Genomic DNA, 21,103 nt, shown 5'->3' on the forward strand with positions numbered 1-21,103 from the left:
TGCGAGATTCAAATTGAAGAGCTTGAAATTATTTTTTATTTCTGGTTTTATCGTATTTTCATCATATCCGAATGAGACAAAACAATTATTGCTAATATTTAAATTTTAAATATAATTTTAAAAAAATTGATAATTTATTTCATTCTATAAAGTTATTTCTTAGAGTTTTAAATTGACCTAACCCATTAATACATATATCATACTTTTATTGCATTTATTGGAATAAGCGCTGCAAGTATGCAACATCGATCTACATTGCCAATTCTAACGAACATGCGACATCGAATTACGAGAGAGCGTTTCTGTGATGTAATAAAACGAGCTTTTACCTTCCACGACCTTCGAGGAAGTACTATATCGACTTGAGGAATATCTTCGGGACATGTCTGCTTGCGTTTCGTCGACCTTAGTCTTCTTCGCTTCCGATACGTTGGTCACAGAGTCCTTCCTCTTCTCCACAACCTTGGTGGAGTCCTTGATCGAGTCTACCTTCGGTGGACCCGGATTTGCCTTAGCTTTTTCCTTTGCTTGAGCTTTATTGAGTAATTCCGGATTCGCTTGTTGTGGTTCAACTTTAACTGGCTTCTCTACAACCTTGGTGTCCTTGATCGAGTCTACCGTCGGTAGACCCGGATTTGCCTTAGCTTCTTCCTTTGCTTGAACTTTGAGTGATTCCGGATTCGTTTGTTGTGGTTTAACTGATTTCTCTTCAACTTTGGTGCCCTTGATCGAGTCTACCTTCGGTGGACCCGGATTTGTCTTAGATTCTTCCTTTGCTTGAACTTTGAGTGATTCCGGATTCGCTTGTTGTGGTTTAACTGACTTCTCTACAACTTTGGTGTCCTTGATCGAGTCTACTTTCGGAGGACCTGGGTTTGCCTTAGCTGGGTTTATCTTAGCTTCTTCCTTCCCTTGAACTTTGAGTGATTCCGGATTCGCTTGTTGTGGTTCAACTTTAACTGGCTTTTCTACTTTTGCGTCCTTGATCGAATCTACCTTCGGTGGACCTGGATTTGCCTTAACTTCTTCCTTCACTTGGACTTTAAGTGATTCCGGATTCGCTTGTTGTGGTTCAACTTTAACTGGCTTCTCTACAACTTTGGCGTCCTTGATCGAATCTACCTTTGGTGGACCTGGGTTTGCCTTAGCTTCTTCCTTCGCTTGAACTTTGAGTGATTCCGGATTCGTTTGTTGTGGTTCAACTTTAACTGGCTTTTCTACAACTTTGGCGTCCTTGATCGAATCTACCTTTGGTGGACCTGGATTTGCCTTAGCTTCTTCCTTCACTTGGACTTTGAGTGATTCCGGATTCGCTTGTTGTGGTTCAACTTTAACTGACTTTTCTACAACTTTTGCGTCCTTGATCGAATCTACCTTTGGTGGACTTGGATTTGCCTTAGCTTCTTCCTTCACTTGGACTTTGAGTGATTCCGGATTCGCTTGTTGTGGTTCAACTTTAACTGGCTTCTCTACAACTTTGGTGTCCTTGATCGAATCTACCTTCGGTGGGCCTAGATTTGCCTTAGCTTCTTCCTTCACTTGGACTTTGAGTGATTCCGGATTCGCTTGTAGTGGTTCAACCTTAACTGGTACCGGCTTCTCGTCGCTCTTGAGTTCTTCCTTGGTTTCCGGTACTTCTTCGGTCACTTGAAGATCGTCCGCTGCGTGCTCGGCGAGAGCGACCAGATCGCTGGCGTATTGACGAATCTCCCTGAGCCAGTAAGCTTTCACGGGATCCTTGTGAGCTACTAAAGTGATAGGATAATTGGGGATAGTAGGGCTGTGTAGTTCGAAGGATCGTATGTCACCGGGATGATCCTTCACTTCTACTTCCGGTAACTAAAATAAAATGTAATCAAATTTATTGCATTGTTCTACGTGTATATTTTGATCGCAACGTGATTGTGATATATCAATACTCCCTTACTCGAATAATATCCTTTAGAACGAAAACTGATCTATCTTCCGAGATCCGTCTGACTTTGCAAACGAGAATTCGCGCTTTGAATAGAAATAAGTATCTCTCTTTGCTTTTTCCTTCCTTATCAATAACTGTGTACCATTCCTAAGAATACAAACATAATTTTCACTCAAACGAATTAATCATAATCGCTGAAACCTTCTTTATTCATATCTATATATTTATGATTATTAAAAATAATTTTAATTATTTTAATTATTATTAAATAATTCAAAATGCGTATAAGAAAATTATATAAAATAATAGAGAAAAATTCTTATCAATTATTTTTAATTTTTTAATCGTTTTTTGTTTTACTTATTATAATTTGTTTATCAAATGTACTTACATGTGTGAGTAATCTACCAAGTTTGTGAATATTCCCTTTGTATCCTTCGATATTGCTTATGAATTTATTATCGGTTGCCCTGTGAGGGATTCCTAGCATCAATTCTAGCGCCTTTTGGAGATCGTCGCAGTTTTCGCCTAATCGGGTCGAATATTTCACCAGCTCCTGCGAATATGTGCGATAATAATTTATAAAGCGATTTATACATTAGCATGCCATTTGTCCAAGAAAATGAGACGAGAACAAGACATTTACATTGAAACAAGACGCAAGCAAGAATGTTCGATAATTAATGATTCTTGGCTTATACATTCATATCTGTAGGAATGTATTTTTGCGACCGGAATCGATTCGAAATAAGATTCGTCTCGATTCGACTCTCATCCTTGGACCAAATTAGCTTGTGTACCTGTGTATCTTGTGTACTTGGACACGCTTATTAACCATCGCGATGTTTTACGACTACGTCTGTCTCCTTCGTGTTTGCGCAGAATTTTTCCATAAATTAATCGTAGCTCTCTCGGAGGTGTAATCTGTTGTGGCGACGCACTTTTAGCTTGCTAAATTTGTACGACACCTACGCATTCGTACACACAAACGCGAAATGTTTTCTATAACGTCGTTTTTATACGAAGTGTCCAGATTTATCGAAAGCCACGTTGCATTCCTCGATAAATTCGCGATCTCTTCTTAGCATGTACTTGCAAATTTGTAAAGTCAAATTAAGAAAATTTATTTGTATCAAATTATCACTTTCGATCGCAAAACTCCAAGAATTTGTTTCCGTAAAAAATCATATCGCTCTAAACTTGTTCTAAATTTAACAAACTTGTTAATGCCAATGATTAATAAGCGCGAAAGTATTTTTAAAGCTTCTAGCTATAATGCTAATGTTTACCGTGTTTATTTTAAAACTTGCGTTTATTACAGCGGCGACCTGTAGCAGCGATATGAATAAATAATCATAAGTATGTATAAGCCAAGAAAGAGAGAAACAGAGAATCATCAATTACCGAACATTCTTATATACTCGCTCCTTAGTTCAATGTAAATGTTGTCACCTTGTTCTTGTCTCATTTTCCCGGGCAATTGGCCCGCATGCTACAATTAATCTATTTGGCTTAGAAGAGTGTACATTGCAAAGAGCAAGTACATACATATATGAAAGATCTAATATCTGTGCAATCAGTTATAGATCTCGTCTATCGAGCTTTAAAAATTAAATAGATGGGGATTAAATTTAGTATTTAGGACACAAACTGAAAGATACTGATTTTTTTTCATTTATACAATGAGGCGGACTTTTATAATTCGTGTCTCCGTCGATCTGTTATAAATATTCCGAGTGAATGAATGGCAATTATGTGTCGAGGAGACACGATTTCAAGGCAAAGTGGAAAGCTCTTTAGCGCCGCGCTATTTCCGTCCGACGCAATAAAATTCATGTGGAAATATAGGTCGTGCTGTACATCCATTTACATATATTTAACTGTCTGATTGTCTCATTACAATGATTTCATCGACTAAAAAAAGTATCAAGTGCGTTACATTTAAATAGGTTTTTTTATTCCTCTTCGAAAATAATCTTTCTGAGATCTTTCTCAAACTTTCAACAAATTTTATATATGTTTTATAATATATTATTTTCTGTATTAAAATAATATACGATATATTCCTATTATTGCAAACGACGATAACGAGATTCTAAAATTTTATGACAAAAACGAGAGATAATAAAACGAAAAAAATATACAACATACCTTTAGCAGGAGCTGGTAGTCGTTTATGCGTTGTATTGGAAGCTTTAAATGTTCCGATATACTTTTGTCGTCGCCCAGAGTCTGGCTCAACTCCTGCAAGAAAGGAAGCGATGGCACGATTAATTAGATCGTCTATTTTTTTCAATTTACTTATAGACGCTGGGAGACAAAAATATATATAATAAATTATAAACAAAAAAAATTCAAACTCTTAATCTCTTTCGAGAGTCACTAACAATAAAACGATCCCGGCGCGTTCTCGAGATATTTCGACGACGATTCGCGCCACAACGGACGTAATTCGATACCGGCAGCAACACCAGAGAGTTCTGCCTAGAACAACTGTATTTTTGGATGTGTGACTGAATTTTGCGTGCAACATATGCGTGTGTCACCCTCACATACGTGAGTGCGCGCGCGTTGTCATCGAGGGTGTGAGAGTTGACGCGCGCAAGATTGACGTATCGCGACGTCTCGCGATTTTGGTACCAAGACAACACGCTTGGAGAACGGAGAACTTCCCTACTGGACGCGCACCTTGAAGGTAACACCTCGGGAGAGCCTGGTCTATCGATCGGAAAATACTTGGTCGTGTTGATCGTCGCGGACGAACTGCCTCCTTCGGGAGTCCCGATCGACGCTCGATCGGATTCTGTGGATCACGCTCGCACACACGGTGGTCAGTGGTTCGCGGTACTGAAGAAGAATCTCTCGCAACTCGTCGCAACACACTAGGAGGACCGATACGGCAACGGCTATACTTAGACGCCGGACGGTTTCGTGTGCGACTACTGACCACACGCGAAAACAACACGAAGAGAGCGCGAATACCCTCCGTTAGGCTCCGGATCCCGGTTTCTTTCAGTCGTCTTTCGATTATCCTCTACATAGACAGGAAATTGTGTTCCCTCTTCCTTCATACAAAATATAAATTTATAGAAAAATCTGTGGATAAAAGATAGCTCGTTAAGAATCTGAAATATTTGCCTCACATTATTTCCCGATGTTAAATGTTATAAAAGATTCAAGGAAGTATCTTATTTGTTATTTCCTTAAAATTTAATTTCAAATACATAGATTGAATATTTTTTTAAAAACTTGATTCATCTTTTCCCTTGATACTAAAATTATAATCTTTCTGTCCACACAGTAAATAACAAATGTCTTTAAAAAAATTTAGAAAGAAAATTTTATTTATTAGAAATAATTAATAAATTTTAAAAGAGAAAAATTTATAAAAAAAAGAATACGTTTAATATGAAATATTTTTGCTGTGATATATATAGCATTGTGTAATATTACGATATTTTGTCTGCTGTATCCTTAACTTTAACAAAAATGCATTTTTCAGTAGTATGCATCTCGATACTATCAGCCGTAGGCAAGACGGACGAAAGATGTTCCGTCCGTTAAGAATAAACTCAGCTATTTTGAGGGCTGGACAGACGCCCGCATATCCCCGTCTGTTATATAATTACATCATTTTCTCCAATCCATACCGCCACAGCAATCGAACATGGAATCACGTAGAAAATTCGCAACATGCATGTCGTATTCAATTTTGCAAATTACAGGATATTATGTCACAGTTTTAATTTATTTTTAATACCTATTAAAATAAATGTGATTTACAACATACATAAAAAGTGCACATCTTTGAATGTATATTCACTTAATTGGTATGTTATAATTACAATTATGCATCAGAATACAAATAAGTATTTGAATATTTTTAGAATATTTACATAATGCCAACTTGGTATGATTCATATTTAATTCAATGATATTAACGTCTCAATTTATCTCGATGAATATAATATTAATTCAATCTGACTTGAAACTGCATCTCGTGCCTCAGTCACGCCTCGATTTAAAATTAGTACTTAATTCTCAATTAGAAATGTGAACAGTTCTTATTGGTTAATAAAAAAAATTAAAAGAAATAATACAAATAAAAAAAAATTGTAAAAGTTTGAATATAATATTTTCTTAATTTTTACATTTAACTTAAATTTACATTTAATTTCTGCAATGATAATAATAAAACAAAAAACTTACCTCGAAGTATTCGCGTGCTTCGTTGTTTGTCTGAAGAAATTCCTGAGCAGCTGGCTCGTCCCTGCAGTACGCCACGTGCTTGTCAAAATCTCTCTCCTGGAATAGAATGACATCTTATTGCAATCAGCGTTTCTATTCAAACATCAGTTATATGATCTTGAAATTTAATCGTAAAAAATCTCATCTTTTACTTTGTATATTTTCACGAGTATATAGTTCGACACACATCAAAGAAATGTTTTGCACCACTTTATTTGTTTTTATTTTCGCTCTAAGATAGAGATATCATACATTTTTTTCTCAGATCATCGAATAAATTAAAGATCTCAGTCATAAATGTCACTATCTTCCTGTATTACCAAGTTTTTTTTATAAACGAGATATATGTCTCGTCAATCACGTATTATATCACTGATAAATATATGGATAGCAGTAACGATTCCACATAGTTCGAAAAATAAACACTGTTTTTATTAAAATAATTAATTTCATTAACTCAAATATATTATCACGTTTATGTCATCATCATTATACAAAATTAATATTTATCATATGATAAATGATTTTATATCCAATTTAATAAAAATTCAAAAATGGTGTAAAATTTTCTTCGATATCTATAACATAACACATAAACATCATTAATATTTTAAATTGATATTTTACTTATTGTAATTAATTATTATGATTAAGATAAAATTACTTTAATAATTCCATTATTCAAAATCAGTATATTTTTTATTTTTTTTATTTGCAAACAATTGCTTCTCTTAATCTAACATGTACATAAGTACTGAATTAAAAAATTTAAAGTATGTAGAATTAAGAAGAAAGAGCAATGTTTACAAATTAATGGAAATTAGTATAACATTATTTTAACAATAAATTATGGCAATATTAATTAAAACTTACCAGTCTCAAGAAAGTTTTGCCGAGCATACGTGGTTGATCCGCATAATACTTGACACCCTCGATCAACACCCTGCCGAACGATCTAAGTAAGGCCGGAATTAATTATCATGCCAAAATCACACCACGCCTAACATGCTACGGAATGGAAGTCTGCGTCATCTCTAAAGTGCGACACATATTACTTAAATGCGATACGGAGAGAAGATAATACGGTACATTTGGTTATCAGTATTATTTACTGATACACGGGAAAATGGGTCTTATGGGGGTTTTTTATGAAGAAATTAGAATCTGATTTAACTCTCAGCGTGAAACAGAAAGATCAACATTAACGGGCGCTAATAGATTAACGTTGATCTAGTTAGTAATGTAATCAATACAGAAATAACTTGTCTAGTAACGTATATATCAATAATGAATTATGATAATGAATGGTAATTTTCTTTTGTGACAGAGTTAGACAAACATTATGTTTATCTCAGGCTTGTACAATTTTATAAAATTCAATTTGTTACACTTAAAATCATAGTTTGACATTTAAATAAAGGGTACTACCTATAATTAATTTTTTTAAAAGCAATAGTTTAGATATAGATTAATTTTGTTGGGACACATGTACGAAGAAGCACACTACCACACAAAATACGTTTCGATGTGTAAACTTACGCTTTATACATCGTAATCTGCTACAAGCGAAAGAAATCGTATGTGCAGCGTATATTGTATGCGTATGTGGTGTGATCGTGTGACAATCTTTGTGTCAATGATAATGCCAATTTAATTGATTAAACCAATTATAATGCCAAAAGTAAATAGTGTTTGTGTTTTTTCAATGCTCAGTATTGTGTAAAAAAAAAGATATGTAGTGTTGGTATTTATTTATACATTTAGATGAGTACTATAGTGTAATAAAATTTATAAAATCGTCATTAATATATAAATTCTATAGCAAGAACAGAAATAAAAATATATTGTTTCATACTCGTAAAGCTCGTGAATGCTGTTTATAAATTATAATAAACTCCTTTTCATATCTAATATAATTTTAACTCCTTTATCGACAAATTAAAAAAAAAAATCAGTAGAAAAAGGTGTGTAAGGTCCGACTTTGTATTGTATTCACGAATGCTTGTGTAGTATCGCAGTGGGTCGTTTTCTTTTATTACCAGTGTACGCTGTAAATACATACGTGTTGTGAAAATCGGCTATTTGTTTCAGATTAGTGAAAATAATTTCTTTGTTGTCTCGGACGCTCCGCGGGACATCAGGGTTGTCGAGAGGCTTCAGGTATCGTTCGACGACCAGCTGAAGATCCCTACCGAATTCTTCCTCCGTCTCGATTAATTCTTTCACGACGGCCCTGTAAGTAAACGAAAGATATTTTTCTCCATTATATAAAGTTACCATATATATACATATATAAAAATATAATTACAAGGATTTGAAATTTAATAAATTATAATAAGCTTAAGTCCTTAAGCTTGCGATATAAAATAAAATTTAATTAAAGAAATGATAGAATAATTTAAAGATAAAAATAAAAGAGAAAGATAAAGAAGAAAAAAGATCGCAATTTATAATTAAACAGCTAAAAATGTCAAGAATAAATTTAGGAAATTGCGAGTTAAATAAATATAAATACATACTCTCGCCGATAATAAGAATCTTCTGGTCGACTCATTGATGAACTGTCTTCACTAAGCGTTGTTAGCATTAAAATGGATATGGGTAACCATCCTTGCCTTCCGTTAGGTGCACGAACGTGTACCCTAAAAATAAATTCCATTAGATATATGTATGTATTATAAAAAGAAATATTACAAAAGAAATATTTTGCCAGATATTTAAAAGTCTTTTTAGAGATTATAAAAAATTGTAAAAAATTTTATAAAATTGTATAAAATTGAGAGTTACATTTTTTAATCTCTGATAATCTCTATGCAATTACATATTTTTAATATTTAATAGCTTATTAAAAATATAATCTCTTCTCGAAAATATCCACGAATTTTGATACTTTCGCAGCTATTTTTAGGTCAGTTTAGAATTCTGAATCTAATCTGATTCGATCGGATGCTATCGAAAGGGGTGATGTAGATAGAAGATGTCCGAGTGCGTGGGAGTCACGCAGTTATATTTACTCGAAATGACTAAGGCTGCATGCCATCCTGTCATCGAAGTCATCGCCCATTCACAGAACGCAAAATTTGCTGGCGAATGTATCCGAATTGCTACACACGACAAGCTTTATTATCGCGCGACATTTACATTTTACGCTGATTATCACGTGCATTGCCTAAGAAAGAGTTCCATAAACGCAAAAATCGAAATAAAATACATTGAACAATTAAAAATAAATTTTACTTTTTTATTACTGATTTACTTTATCATTTTCTGAAGTGCAGCTTATTTTTTCTTTCGCCGGTTCAATTAAACAATTACAATAATTAATGATAATGATTCGTATTAATTATACAAGTTAAAGAATATTATTTTTTGTTCAAAAAAAAACATCGATAGCGTTCAAAATTTGTGACGTGAAACAGATGTTCCATTAATACAGGTTTCCCAGCATTCGAAGATTCTTTCTTAGCAATAACTTATGCACTATCAGTTTTACTGACACTCTGGCCGACCGCCAATCACAGCAGAGATACGATCGTGCGCGAGATATTATTGCCTTGGACGTGTATAAATGCTTAATCTTCATTAGCGTCGTCATAATTCAAAGGGATTGAATTTATTTTGGAATCGCGCTTAACTCCAAATTCGCGTTAAATGGAGCTATGTATCTATGGACCGCTTTTGTCTCATCTATTGTTAAACGATCACAAGACGATGTATCGCGGGAATTCGCTTACTATTCTGTGTTTCCTAACAATTCTAAACACGCCAACAAATCCAAAGAAGAGGAATTTATTGAATCACTCTTCATAAATAGTTCGATAATATATATTTATCCAAGCATTAAATTTTATTTACTATAGATATATTTGTTAAAAATACACGGTTGAGATTCACTATAGTTTTCTTTGAAAACACAATATGTAATTTAATAAGAACGTCCTTGTCGTAGGTCGTAGCCACTCTGCTTTTGTTTGTCGTTAACATATAGTGCAAGTGATCCATTTCGCCCAGTTTAAAATATGAATTTAGATAATAGCCTTCGAGAATGATGAATCATGCATTTGTCCACATAAGGTTTCTCGCAGACTTCTTTTCTTTTATTCTTCCTCTTTTTAGTTGCTATATAATTGATATACATATATATATAAAATAATATACTTAATACATATAATATATATAGGTAATTTATTTTATTTTAAAACATATCAATAGATTTTTTTATAATTGATAAACTCTGATATTTCGATCGAATTATTCGTAATTTTGGAATGTATATATTCATTTCTCAAAGATTGATACGCATTTCTTGCCTTGTCAAAATAATAAATCATCGCTCCATATGCGAAACCGAAGACGTCAGCGATGTTTTGGCGATGACGACGAATCGTTATCCTATAGCGACAGGAAGTCGACGATGACGTGTTGCCGAGAGTCGCAGAAATTAATTTCGCAGCCTTCATTACTCTATTTTAAGTCGGATAGATTTTGTTGCTGACTAAAGCGCGATGAAACGTACGTCAAAGAAAAGTTTAATTTACGTTTTCGATGATAAAATTAGCGAATGCCGGACGTTCGTCGTCTTGAACGATTTCCGAGATTAAAAAAAAAATAAAAAATGACGTTATTTCGGATCTCGACACTTTACCTTTGAAGGCTCGAGTCCGACTCGATACTCGAGCTGTTTCGAGCTCGCGGATCCGCGTGAGTTCGACGTGGACGGATCGACAGCTTGTGCTTTGCGGCCGAATTGTCCAAGATATCGCCGACCTCGACCTCCAGATCGGGGTCCATCCTCGCTTTCCTACAACAACGCGAAGCATCCTCTGTAGAGCTTCGTCGGTTCGCGCCACGAGGAAAAGTTTGCAAAAAAAAAGAAAAAAAAAGAAAAAAAGACGTATCTTAATGTTAATACTAATGTTATTTTAATACTGAGCATTTCTCTATAGAACTCATTTATTTGTTATTTGACACTATCAGAGCCAACTGCATCGCAGCTCTAGAACGTGCAAAGCGATTAAAGCAAAGCTGACGTTTTGCAAGCGTTTTGTGATAACACGAGAGTGCCGTTCGCAAATTATATGCGTGACGTTTCGCAGCATGCTGTTCCAGCTTGTTAATTTTACGGATATAGCTCTAAAAGCCATGCGCTGTGCTAATTTTGCAATATCCAACAGCAAGGCGTAGTCTTATTCGCGGTACACAGTTTCTCCGTTATATTTACTTGATTCCCTTAAATCCCATACAATTTAGGTCTCTCTCTCTCTCTCTCTCTCTCTCTCTCTTTTCATAAGAATCTCTTATCCCCGGATATTCGAAAATTATTCACATTCGCTCGCAAGCGTGAGTTCATATTCGCAGACTTGCCAACTCTCTTGCATAATCGCGATATCTTTATGTCGTCGTAAATTTTACGCGAATTCTCCGTCCGTTTTCATCAATTTTCGCGCAAGGCGTGACACGCCGAATGCCAATGCGACCACCGTGCGATGTATAGAAATAGCCGGCGGGTGTTTAAACAGAAGCCGAAGAAGCAGTCTTCTATGCGGCTCTCGCAGGGCAATGATCCTCGCGCCAGTACAGTTTGACATCCGGATTGACTTGACCGTAAGTTAAGTCCTCCGCCCCACGCGAGAGAAGTTTCACGGTGCAAAATAGGCGCGGTTTATCATGCGTAAACAGTGACCGCGTTCAGGACTTCACGTTACTTCGCGACGACGTCGAGCCAGCGTCGCTTTTAATGGCGAGACTCGCACCTGTTAGCCATAAATGCGTTCGTTCAATCAATCTCTCGGCTCTATCGCTTCCGCGTCTGAGCCGAGATCTCCAAGATATCGGCGATAAACACCCTGAACAATCGTTATCCACCGAGAGTACGACTTTGCACGCACGTGTGTGCGGATGAGTCGCGTGAGCTAATTTTAATCATAGATGAAATCCCACCCACGTGTACGAGCGACGATGTAAAAGACAGAGCGCGCTGACAATGCGCATTTCGAGAGAAGAGTTATCTTAATTTTTTTTTTTAAATTGTTGAGATATCCTTGGACTAAAAATTGCTTACTTCGCTGAACCGTCATGCTCGATGGCCTCGACGATGTCCCCGACGTGCACGGTAAATCCGTCGGTGTCCGCAACGTAGTCTTTCACAACGACGTAATTTTCCGAGGATCCCTGTAACAAAAATACGGTAGCATAAATAAAGGAACGACAGTGGTACGCGAAACCTTTTTTTTCAAGCGCATCTTGAAATAAAGCTCTCTTGACCGTCTATTTTATGAATTGTAGAATACTGGTAAATTATAACAAGTGGAATATATAGAGACGGGTTTTGAAATCGTCCACGTGTTGACAGAATTTGTCGGAGAAATTCTCGAATATCATCGAGAGAAGCTGGATTTAGCGGATTATTATTAAATAAACCAAAATTTTTCCATGACACGCAGAAATCCTTTCTTCACCCCCTCTTTTATTTTTATTTATATCATCTAAATCAGATATTTAATATTTAATCATTATTGTAATATTATTACGTTTTAATATACATTTATACACTCTATCTTAATGCATTATATCGATATAGACTAATAATCTATTAATTAATATATAAAATATTATAATATATCATATATGTATATAATATGTTATAATATATAATATAATTATTTTTCTAATTAAATATTTTCTAAATAAATAAATTCTTAATTTGTATGAAACAAAATAGTTTCGACAAAAGATGTATAAATATCGACAAATGCTGCGTTCTTCATTTCTCTCATATACTTTACCCGCTCAAGGCTGTTCTTTCGCCGAGCATCGTTCAATCTCTTCAGACTCGGCGTGTTTTCTCTGCTGGCTGACAGAAGAGTGACCGACTGCTCGGACTTCGACAAGGTCGCGATGCCATTGCACTCTTGTTTGTTGGAGCTACCGTTGGCAGAACCATCCAAACTACTGGCGACCGAGGTCGTGCCGGTGAACGTGGCAGACATCACCTCGCCATCCGTATCTACTTCCTTCGCCATCGGGCAACAATACATGGAGAACCGATGCGCGGTCGGACGATTCAGCCTGAGCGCCGAAAACACATGCAAGGGCTCAAAGTGATGTATCCCGTCCTCGTCGAGAACAGTAAAAGCCACCTCGCCGGTCAGCACCGAGCGAGACGCTTCCCGGGGCACGACCGCTTGCAGACCCTGCTTCAGGATCATGAAGATGGACGAGGGTTTGTGACTTCTTCTCAGGAGAAACTCCTCCATCGCCAGGCTGTTGTCAGCGTGCAGCAACGCGGTCGGAACGTCGGCGGAGGACAGCAACGGGGTCTCTTCAGGTACGATCATCAGCGCGGCGCTCTCTCTTACAAGGGTCCGAAGTCGCGGGTCGGTTCTCGCCAGCTCGGGATCGCTGCACAATTGTCCGAGGGCGTTCATGAAGGGCGGCCGTTCCTCGGCGAGTCTCCTCATGATCGCCAGCCTCTTCAGTACGTCCATGGTAACGCGATCGTTCGCCAGCGCTTGGGTGGATCTCTCGTCGCCGATCACAGCCAGCAGGCTTCTAGCTGTGTCGGACATGCCCAGGGCCCGTGCCAGGCCCACAGCTTGTAGCAGCATCTCGCGTACGTCCGGTCCACGTTCAGCGTTCAGCAGCTCCTTCACGCGAATCTCGCTCGACTCCCGAACAGCCTGGACGATCGCCTTGTAAACCGTCTCCGTGGCTTCCTTCTCCGTCGCTACGTCCGCCACGTGGCGCGATACGTTCTCCAGAACGAGCGAAATCAGCTCGGGATCGTTTCTCGAGACGGTTCGGAAGGCTGGTCCGATTAGATCCGCGCTATGCTCTTCTTCGAGAACCATCGACAGCTTGTTGATTACGATGTCCTTTTGCAAAGACTGGTTAGAACTCATGGCAGATTTCAGTATGTTGACCTTACTGTTCTGAATAGTTAGCAGTTCGGATAATACGTTCTGACAAAGAGAACTACGGTTCTGTGGGATTAGAAGAATTTTCAGAACTTCGTCGACCGATCGATTGACGTCTCGATCATTCTGATGCAGCAGCACGTTGAAGGACTCGCTGATGGAAGAATAAACAAAATCTTGAGAGTTGTCGTTATCTAATACCGTCTGTTGGTTGTCGTCTGATATCATTAAAACAGCTGCTGCGATCGCACCCTGAAGAAGTTCGAAACTGTTGTCGCTCTTGGTTCCATTTTCTTTTTCCTCTTTCACAGCAGGCGAATGAACACCATTGGTCAGCACTTCTGCATTTGCGGGATTTGAATTTCGTTGTTGTTGCAAGACAATATTTTTCGCAAGTTGCGCGACCATCGAGACAATCTGCGCCATCTTAACCGCCGTGCCACCTTGCAGGCTCAACTTCGTCGTTGCCACGACGAGGGCCTGCTCCACCGCCTTCGGATTTACGTTTACGTCTACTGACGGCAAGCTCGTAGCACCTTTTCTTCCCACGAATAACCCCGCTTCTGACAGCTCGTGTAACATTTTTGCGTCTATGCTGGTCTCGCCGCGATGACGGAAGCGTGGATTATAATTCAAATGCTGCGGTCGCAGCAATCGTAGCTCCTCAGGCGTAACCTCGAAGCCTTGCACCGAAAATTCCAGCTCGCCCTCGGGAGTATCGATAAGATCGGGAGCGACAAAACAAGGTCCTTCTTCCGTCTGGACGATTTGACCCGGCACAAAGGTCACACCTATCTCGCCCGTTTCCACCACGCGCCCTGGCACGAATCTAGGCCCATCTGGCGTGTCTACCACTTGTCCAGGTACGAATCTGGAGCCTTCCTCTTCGGTGTAAATCACCTGGCCAGGGATAAACGTTGGTCCGACCTTGGTATCAACGATCTGGCCTGGCACAAAACGTGGTCCATCTGTTGTGTTTATCGTTTGACCAGGTACGAACTTAGATCCTGTCCGGGTTTCTACTATCTGACCGGGAACGAACTTTGGTCCGCTGCTAGTGTCGATCACTTGGCCCGGCACAAATTCCTCCCCTTTTTCTGTCGTGACTATCTGACCTGGTAAGAAGCCGTCCTCGGTCATAACACCCGGTACAAAACGCGGCCCGTCCTTGTCGCCACTGACCAATTGACCCGGCACGATCCTCTTGCCCTCTGGCAGCTTCTTCGCGTTTTCCGGGAAGAACTCGATACCTCTCTCCGTCTGCACCATGTGGCCGAAGATCTCGCGCTGCTGGAGAACCGACGCCGCGTTTGTGCTCCTCGGATCCACGGGGATACCGACAGGACCGGCGTCCTGAAAGATGACTTCGTCGAATTTCTTCGCCGCGACAAACTCAAAGCCCTTTTCGGTTTCAATGGTTCGTCCCGGACAGAAAATTATACTTTCTGTAGTTTTCAGTACCTGACCTTCAACGAACTTTTGACCTTTCAGAGTATCCAGCGTCATTCCCGGGACGAATGTCGGCGTATCTTCCGTGTTCTTGACAATACCTGGTACAAAATGTTTCTCGTTTGATTTCGTGGTGACGTATTGCCCGGGAACGAATTGCAGACCTTCGGTCGTCTGCAGCGTCTGTCCAGGAACAAATCTAGGTTCACCGTTCGGCGATTCGACGCACTGACCTGGCACAAATTCATATTTATCGCCGATAAATACGTTCTGTCCCGGCACGAAAACCGATTCGCCGCTGTAATCCGTGACAGTCTGGCCTGCCATGAATCGAGCTCCGTCCGAAGTGTTTATGGTTTGTCCCGAGACAAAAGTTCCGTCCGTCGTTACTTGACCAGCCACGAATTTCGGGCCCTCCTCCGTCAGGACGGTCTGACCCTCGACGAACTTGCTACCCTCACTCGTATGGAACGTCTGACCTTGAACAAAACATTCACCTCGCTCCGTCGTCAGGGTCTGACCGGCGACGAATATCGGCGTTTTCGCCCCGTCTGATTCTTCGACGGTGATGACCTGTCCAGGGATCAAAAGAGGCCCGTCAGGCGTGTTGAGAGTGAGTCCGGGCATGAAGACGGGACCTTGAGGAGTCTGCAAAGTTTGGCCGGGCACAAAGATGGTTCCCGATGGCGTCTGCAGCGTTTGGCCAGCGACAAATCTCTCCGCCGACTTGATGTCTAACTTAAGACCTTTCACATTGTGGATCGTACTTTTCTTGCCAGTAGACAGATTCCGTACCAGTTCGGGAACCTCCTCCATCCTAGGCAGACATTTCAACGCCGGCTCTCCAGCTTGAAGAAGCTTTTCCGTGATGTTTGCGGTCTCTTCAAGATTATCCTGCGAAATACTCTGAATAGCGCTTTGCAACGTCACGTCCACCTTTGCAATCAAGGGTGTCAGTGGTTTCACGATCGCGACTGCCTCGAAACCTCCTACGGATTCGAACATAGGGGTAGTGTACAGAATTGGTTCCCGACCTATGATCTGCAGCTCGGCGTGTACAGGAATCGGCATATCCGTGATTATCGGCACGCCGGCTGGTTTAGTCGTGTTGTTTCGAAACGATTTCCAGTCTAACACATTGGAGATCGGTTTTACTGCGTCTTTGAGAGCGTTCGAAATATTTACGACGTCGGAAGATTGGACTCTCGTCTGTTCCGCATCCACATGCCTCCAATCTTCCGCTATCGTCTCGATTTTCACCTCTTCCTTGATGCTCCTTAACTTGAGTTGCTTGGCACGTCGAAGCTCTTCCTCGTCGGCCGCCTTCTCCTTTTCCTCGAAGATCTTCCTCGCATAATTCAACGCTGTCTGCTTCTTTCTCTTTCGCTTTCTAGCCTCGGCCTCCAGCTTTTCTCGCTCCTTCAGCACTTCCTCTCGTGGTCCCAGTCCGTCGTAAAGATTTTCAAAATCTTCCAAGTTCTTGAAGTCCACAGACACATTTTTGCCTTGCTTTAGTCTCAACAAAACGGTATCGCAGTCTCGCGAGAGCATAACGTCCTTAACGTCTCCATCTCGAACAGCGGCTTCCAACTTCGCCGGGAACACGAGACTGCACCTTCGTTCCTCGACCGTGTACACAAACTTCTCTTCCTCCTCGATGGGAGTCTGCTTCGCGTTCAGGAGTTCCCGCAAGATGCGCTGCTGCTCGCCCTCGCCCTCCAAGATTGGAAAAACGTAGCGGTAATCCTTGAGCACCACGTGCCTCCTCTTCTCGTCGACGATCAGACCGGCGGTGTAATGGTGTGGCCCGAGGCCCGCGGCGTTCGTCGTGATCTTGCATTTCGACTTGTCCTGGGCGTGCGCGCCCAGCAACACCGGAATGTAATGATGGGTCGGTAGACCGTAGGACTTGCCGGTGATGCGGCAGAATCGCTTTGCGTCCGCCGGACTTATCGGCGGTAACAGCGGGAAATAATTCGGCCTGGGTAGACCCCGGCTTTTACCCGTGATCCTGCAGAAGGACATTGTCTGCCTCTGAGATGATCATTCGACACCAGACCTTGATCAAGTCATCGGTTTAAGTCTTGTCTTCAAAAGCGATTAGTGATCATTCTTCATCGTGTTGAGTAAAATTCTGTGAGATTGCGTAGATGCTTCGGGGTTTCTTTTATATTAATTGATGATGATTTGGGAGCCTATCGTTCTTTTAAAAATCGCGATCATATATGTATACACCTTCTTGAGAGAGCAAGCTCGTGTTTATGACGGAATAAAGATTGAGCTAGACTACTTAAAGATTAATGTTCAATTGTATCGATTACTCTCGCATGAAGTCAATATAGGAACATTATGCCGGCGACGCGAATAAATGAACATTAACTCGGAACTTGGCATCTCGACAACAGGAACCGCAAATTCGCGCATTCGATCATTCGCACGCGTTGCTGTCTCGCCCCCGTTGTACCCCCATCGGGTTTCGTCTAGACATCTTTCGTCGATTCATTTATGCTGCACGTGTCCCACTGCATTTACAATTTCATACACGCGTCTTCCTTCCTTTTCTAAACAAAATGTTTAATTTTGAACACATCACATCGCTTAATTTCTCATAGGCTTATTAAATCGATGGAAGAACTTGATTATGTTTTATTAACAATAAAAATTTTAATAGTAATAATAAAAAAATTTAACTTATTATTTAAATATGTATTTTATTTTATTTTTATAGTTTTCTTATTGTTTTATACCGAGAATGATTAATTTTGCTGACATCTATCACAATGCATTTTTATATAACATAATATTTAATTGTACAATTTTTTCTGCATGATTTTTAATTATCGGTCAATGCTTTCTTATAATAAAATAACAAAAATTTATTTTCTTCATTGCATCGAGAAATTTGTTCTACGGTCAAGGTTATAAGTGTGTGTTCAAAATTATTTATTCTCTTCCCACAGCTGTCGTATTTAACCATTTGACATTTCACTTCTCGATTGCTTAATATTCCGCACACGCGTTAACTGTAGATTGACACCACACTAGTTTCGCGCTCTTCCTTGTAATATTTACAAGCTTGAGACAAATATTATTTTTATATTATTACAAGTTACAAATTACAAATCATAGTCCTGTAATTTCTCACTTTATCGATATTCATTAATTCCATGCGCAATTATATCAATGCACACGATTTTACATTGAGTGTTTAAAATAATGGAAAAAATTCAAGATTTTATTTTAAAAAGCTATTAATTAATTTTTCACTATTCACACAGAAATTTTCGTGATTTTTGACAGCAACCAATCTCACGCTTTCATGTGTGAAAATTCTTCAATATTTTTTTACAAATTTCTTTCTATATATTTTCTATATAATTTCTGATGCAATTTTTGATTTATTCTGCTCTTTGTGAAAAATATAAAATTATGTTCTATCGTACGTTTATTCTCGTTATAATATGCATCGAAATCAATCGCGTGATGTCATTCAACTCTCATTCCAGTCTATCGGATATGCTCGTTCCCCGTTATTTTCGTTCGTACACTTGGTCGATTCACCGTTAGACTTGTTGGTACGGAATTGCCGATTAAACAATTTCAATCATTACGATCGGTTACATCGTGCGACTTTTCGCGAGATCCGGTCTCCCGAGAAAAGTGTATCGGCGATACGCGGCGAAAGCGAGACTACTCTCGGCGTACGAAGTGGCTAAGAGCGGTTTGCACAGCGAGTCTCTCTTGGCTCCCACGACCAGAAATAGCCTACCCTTCTTACACTTCTCCAATACATCTTTAGAACGGAGTACACGGACCCGGATCTTCGTCGAATCGTGCGTGTGGCACACACCACGTTTTCGGCATTCGAGAGTTCGCCCGAGGGATTTATTTTTTCATGTCGCTTACGGGGGTTTCCCGACTCGTGAAATTGCATTGGCACCTACATAAGGAACGTATTCGATCGCAAATATTTTTTTTAAACGGCAAATTAAAATCAGTGAGAGTAAAAATACATATAATAGAATAATGTGACTTTTTAGTATAATTATAATAATTAATCAATACTAACAATTTAATTAGTCAATAGTAATATTTCAATGCTCTTCCTAAGAAAGAAAGAAAATATTATATTTTAATAATTAGTAGTTCCTCATTTAAAACAGTAATTAAGAAATAATTTGCTATAGTGTGATTAGTAATCAGTATTAATGCTATAGTGTTTATAATATTAAATTATAATAATCTTCTATCTTCTAAAATTTTCTGACTTACAAGAAATAGATTTCTCAGTTCAGTTTACTTTATACGTAATTATGTAATTTTTAATAGTAATTTTTAATTGGTCGCACTTTCAAAGAACTAGAAAAAGTTTTTTTAAATTGGGATACTTATGTGAGAATAAATGTTATTCTTTCAGAAATATACACAACATTAATTTTACCGAGCAATAAATAATTTCGGGGAATAAATAACTTGACATGATGATTGAGAGAAAGAGAAATTCAATTATCCGTGCGATGCATATCAAGTTGCATAATTGATTGCTCGACATATCTACATCTGCAATGTGCCGAATATGCGATTACGTTATTGAAATTAGAAATGATGAACAAGACATGTATTACTTTTGGCTAGCTAATGACGGGCGATTATTTATTCGTATATTTCTGGTCGGGTTATATGTATATTTCATCGTGAAGCAATAATAATGGAGAATACAAACATTAATCGGACATCACAAAATATCTATAGCCGGTTAAATTATACAATAACATTTGCATCTCGTCTAAAAGGAGTAACTTTACTATTCTCATAAAAGAGTGAATCAGACAGAAATGTATGATTAGCTGAGGCGTTTAAATTTATCAATGTATCGATACTTTTAGATATTATTAGATATACCACAAACATTCAATATTAATATTAATGTTGCAAACGATAATTACAAAAATAAGATCTATATAAATAAACACTGAATACAAATTTATATGCAATAATTGTACTATAAAAATATAAGAGAATAAATTTCTCTTGAATAATACATAATACTTTATTTGTTACTACTCTATAGTTAAGAAACTTTACAGCTGATTATTTGGAGAATATTATTTCTTTTATTTTTCTAATATAATTCAAACATCTTTTTATATCTGTAATATTATATAAAAAAATTAATGGCTTGGTTTTTAAATTAATGTAAGAACTGTATCTGATAATCTTGATGCAATAAGAATTAATGACATCGGTATTATAATCGGAGCAAAGTCTGAATTTAAACAAAGCACCAACTCTGGGCAATAAATCTTAAGCTCCACTGACACAATAATGATTTAAAAAGAGACGGTCTGCCCCGAATGGTCCTCTCAAAACAGGTGCGCGGACCTGCATTGTTGGCAATATCGAGTAGAATGGGTGCGATAAAGCTTCACAATGAAAAACGATGGGAATGAGCGATACGGGACGTTGTTTAAACTTAAACGTTTACTCGGTGCCAATTCGCTAGTGAACGAGATGAAAAATCTGAGCGCAAGTATATAAGTACCGGCATCTAAGAACGCGATGGCAAATATTT

At 38.6% G+C, this 21,103-nt stretch overlaps 1 protein-coding gene across 1 annotated transcript in view; it reads right to left on the reverse strand.

The window, feature by feature from the left end:
* The window catches only part of Obsc (Obscurin), a 37,259-nt gene extending 19,119 nt beyond the window's left edge, over positions 1-18,140 (reverse strand). The window contains 11 exon segments of the mRNA XM_029321372.2: positions 330-1,839; positions 1,928-2,065; positions 2,310-2,474; positions 4,070-4,162; positions 6,128-6,223; positions 7,040-7,121; positions 8,229-8,399; positions 8,686-8,808; positions 10,812-10,967; positions 12,228-12,337; positions 12,952-18,140. Of these exon segments, the coding sequence (XP_029177205.2) occupies positions 330-1,839; positions 1,928-2,065; positions 2,310-2,474; positions 4,070-4,162; positions 6,128-6,223; positions 7,040-7,121; positions 8,229-8,399; positions 8,686-8,808; positions 10,812-10,967; positions 12,228-12,337; positions 12,952-17,556 (7,249 nt within the window). The 5' untranslated portion in view covers positions 17,557-18,140.
* Between the last annotated feature and the right edge of the window lie 2,963 nt (positions 18,141-21,103).

Source organism: Nylanderia fulva, unplaced genomic scaffold (assembly GCF_048542155.1).
Source record: "Nylanderia fulva isolate GAGA-0341 unplaced genomic scaffold, ASM4854215v1 Scaffold2, whole genome shotgun sequence".
NCBI lineage: Eukaryota > Metazoa > Arthropoda > Insecta > Hymenoptera > Formicidae > Nylanderia > Nylanderia fulva.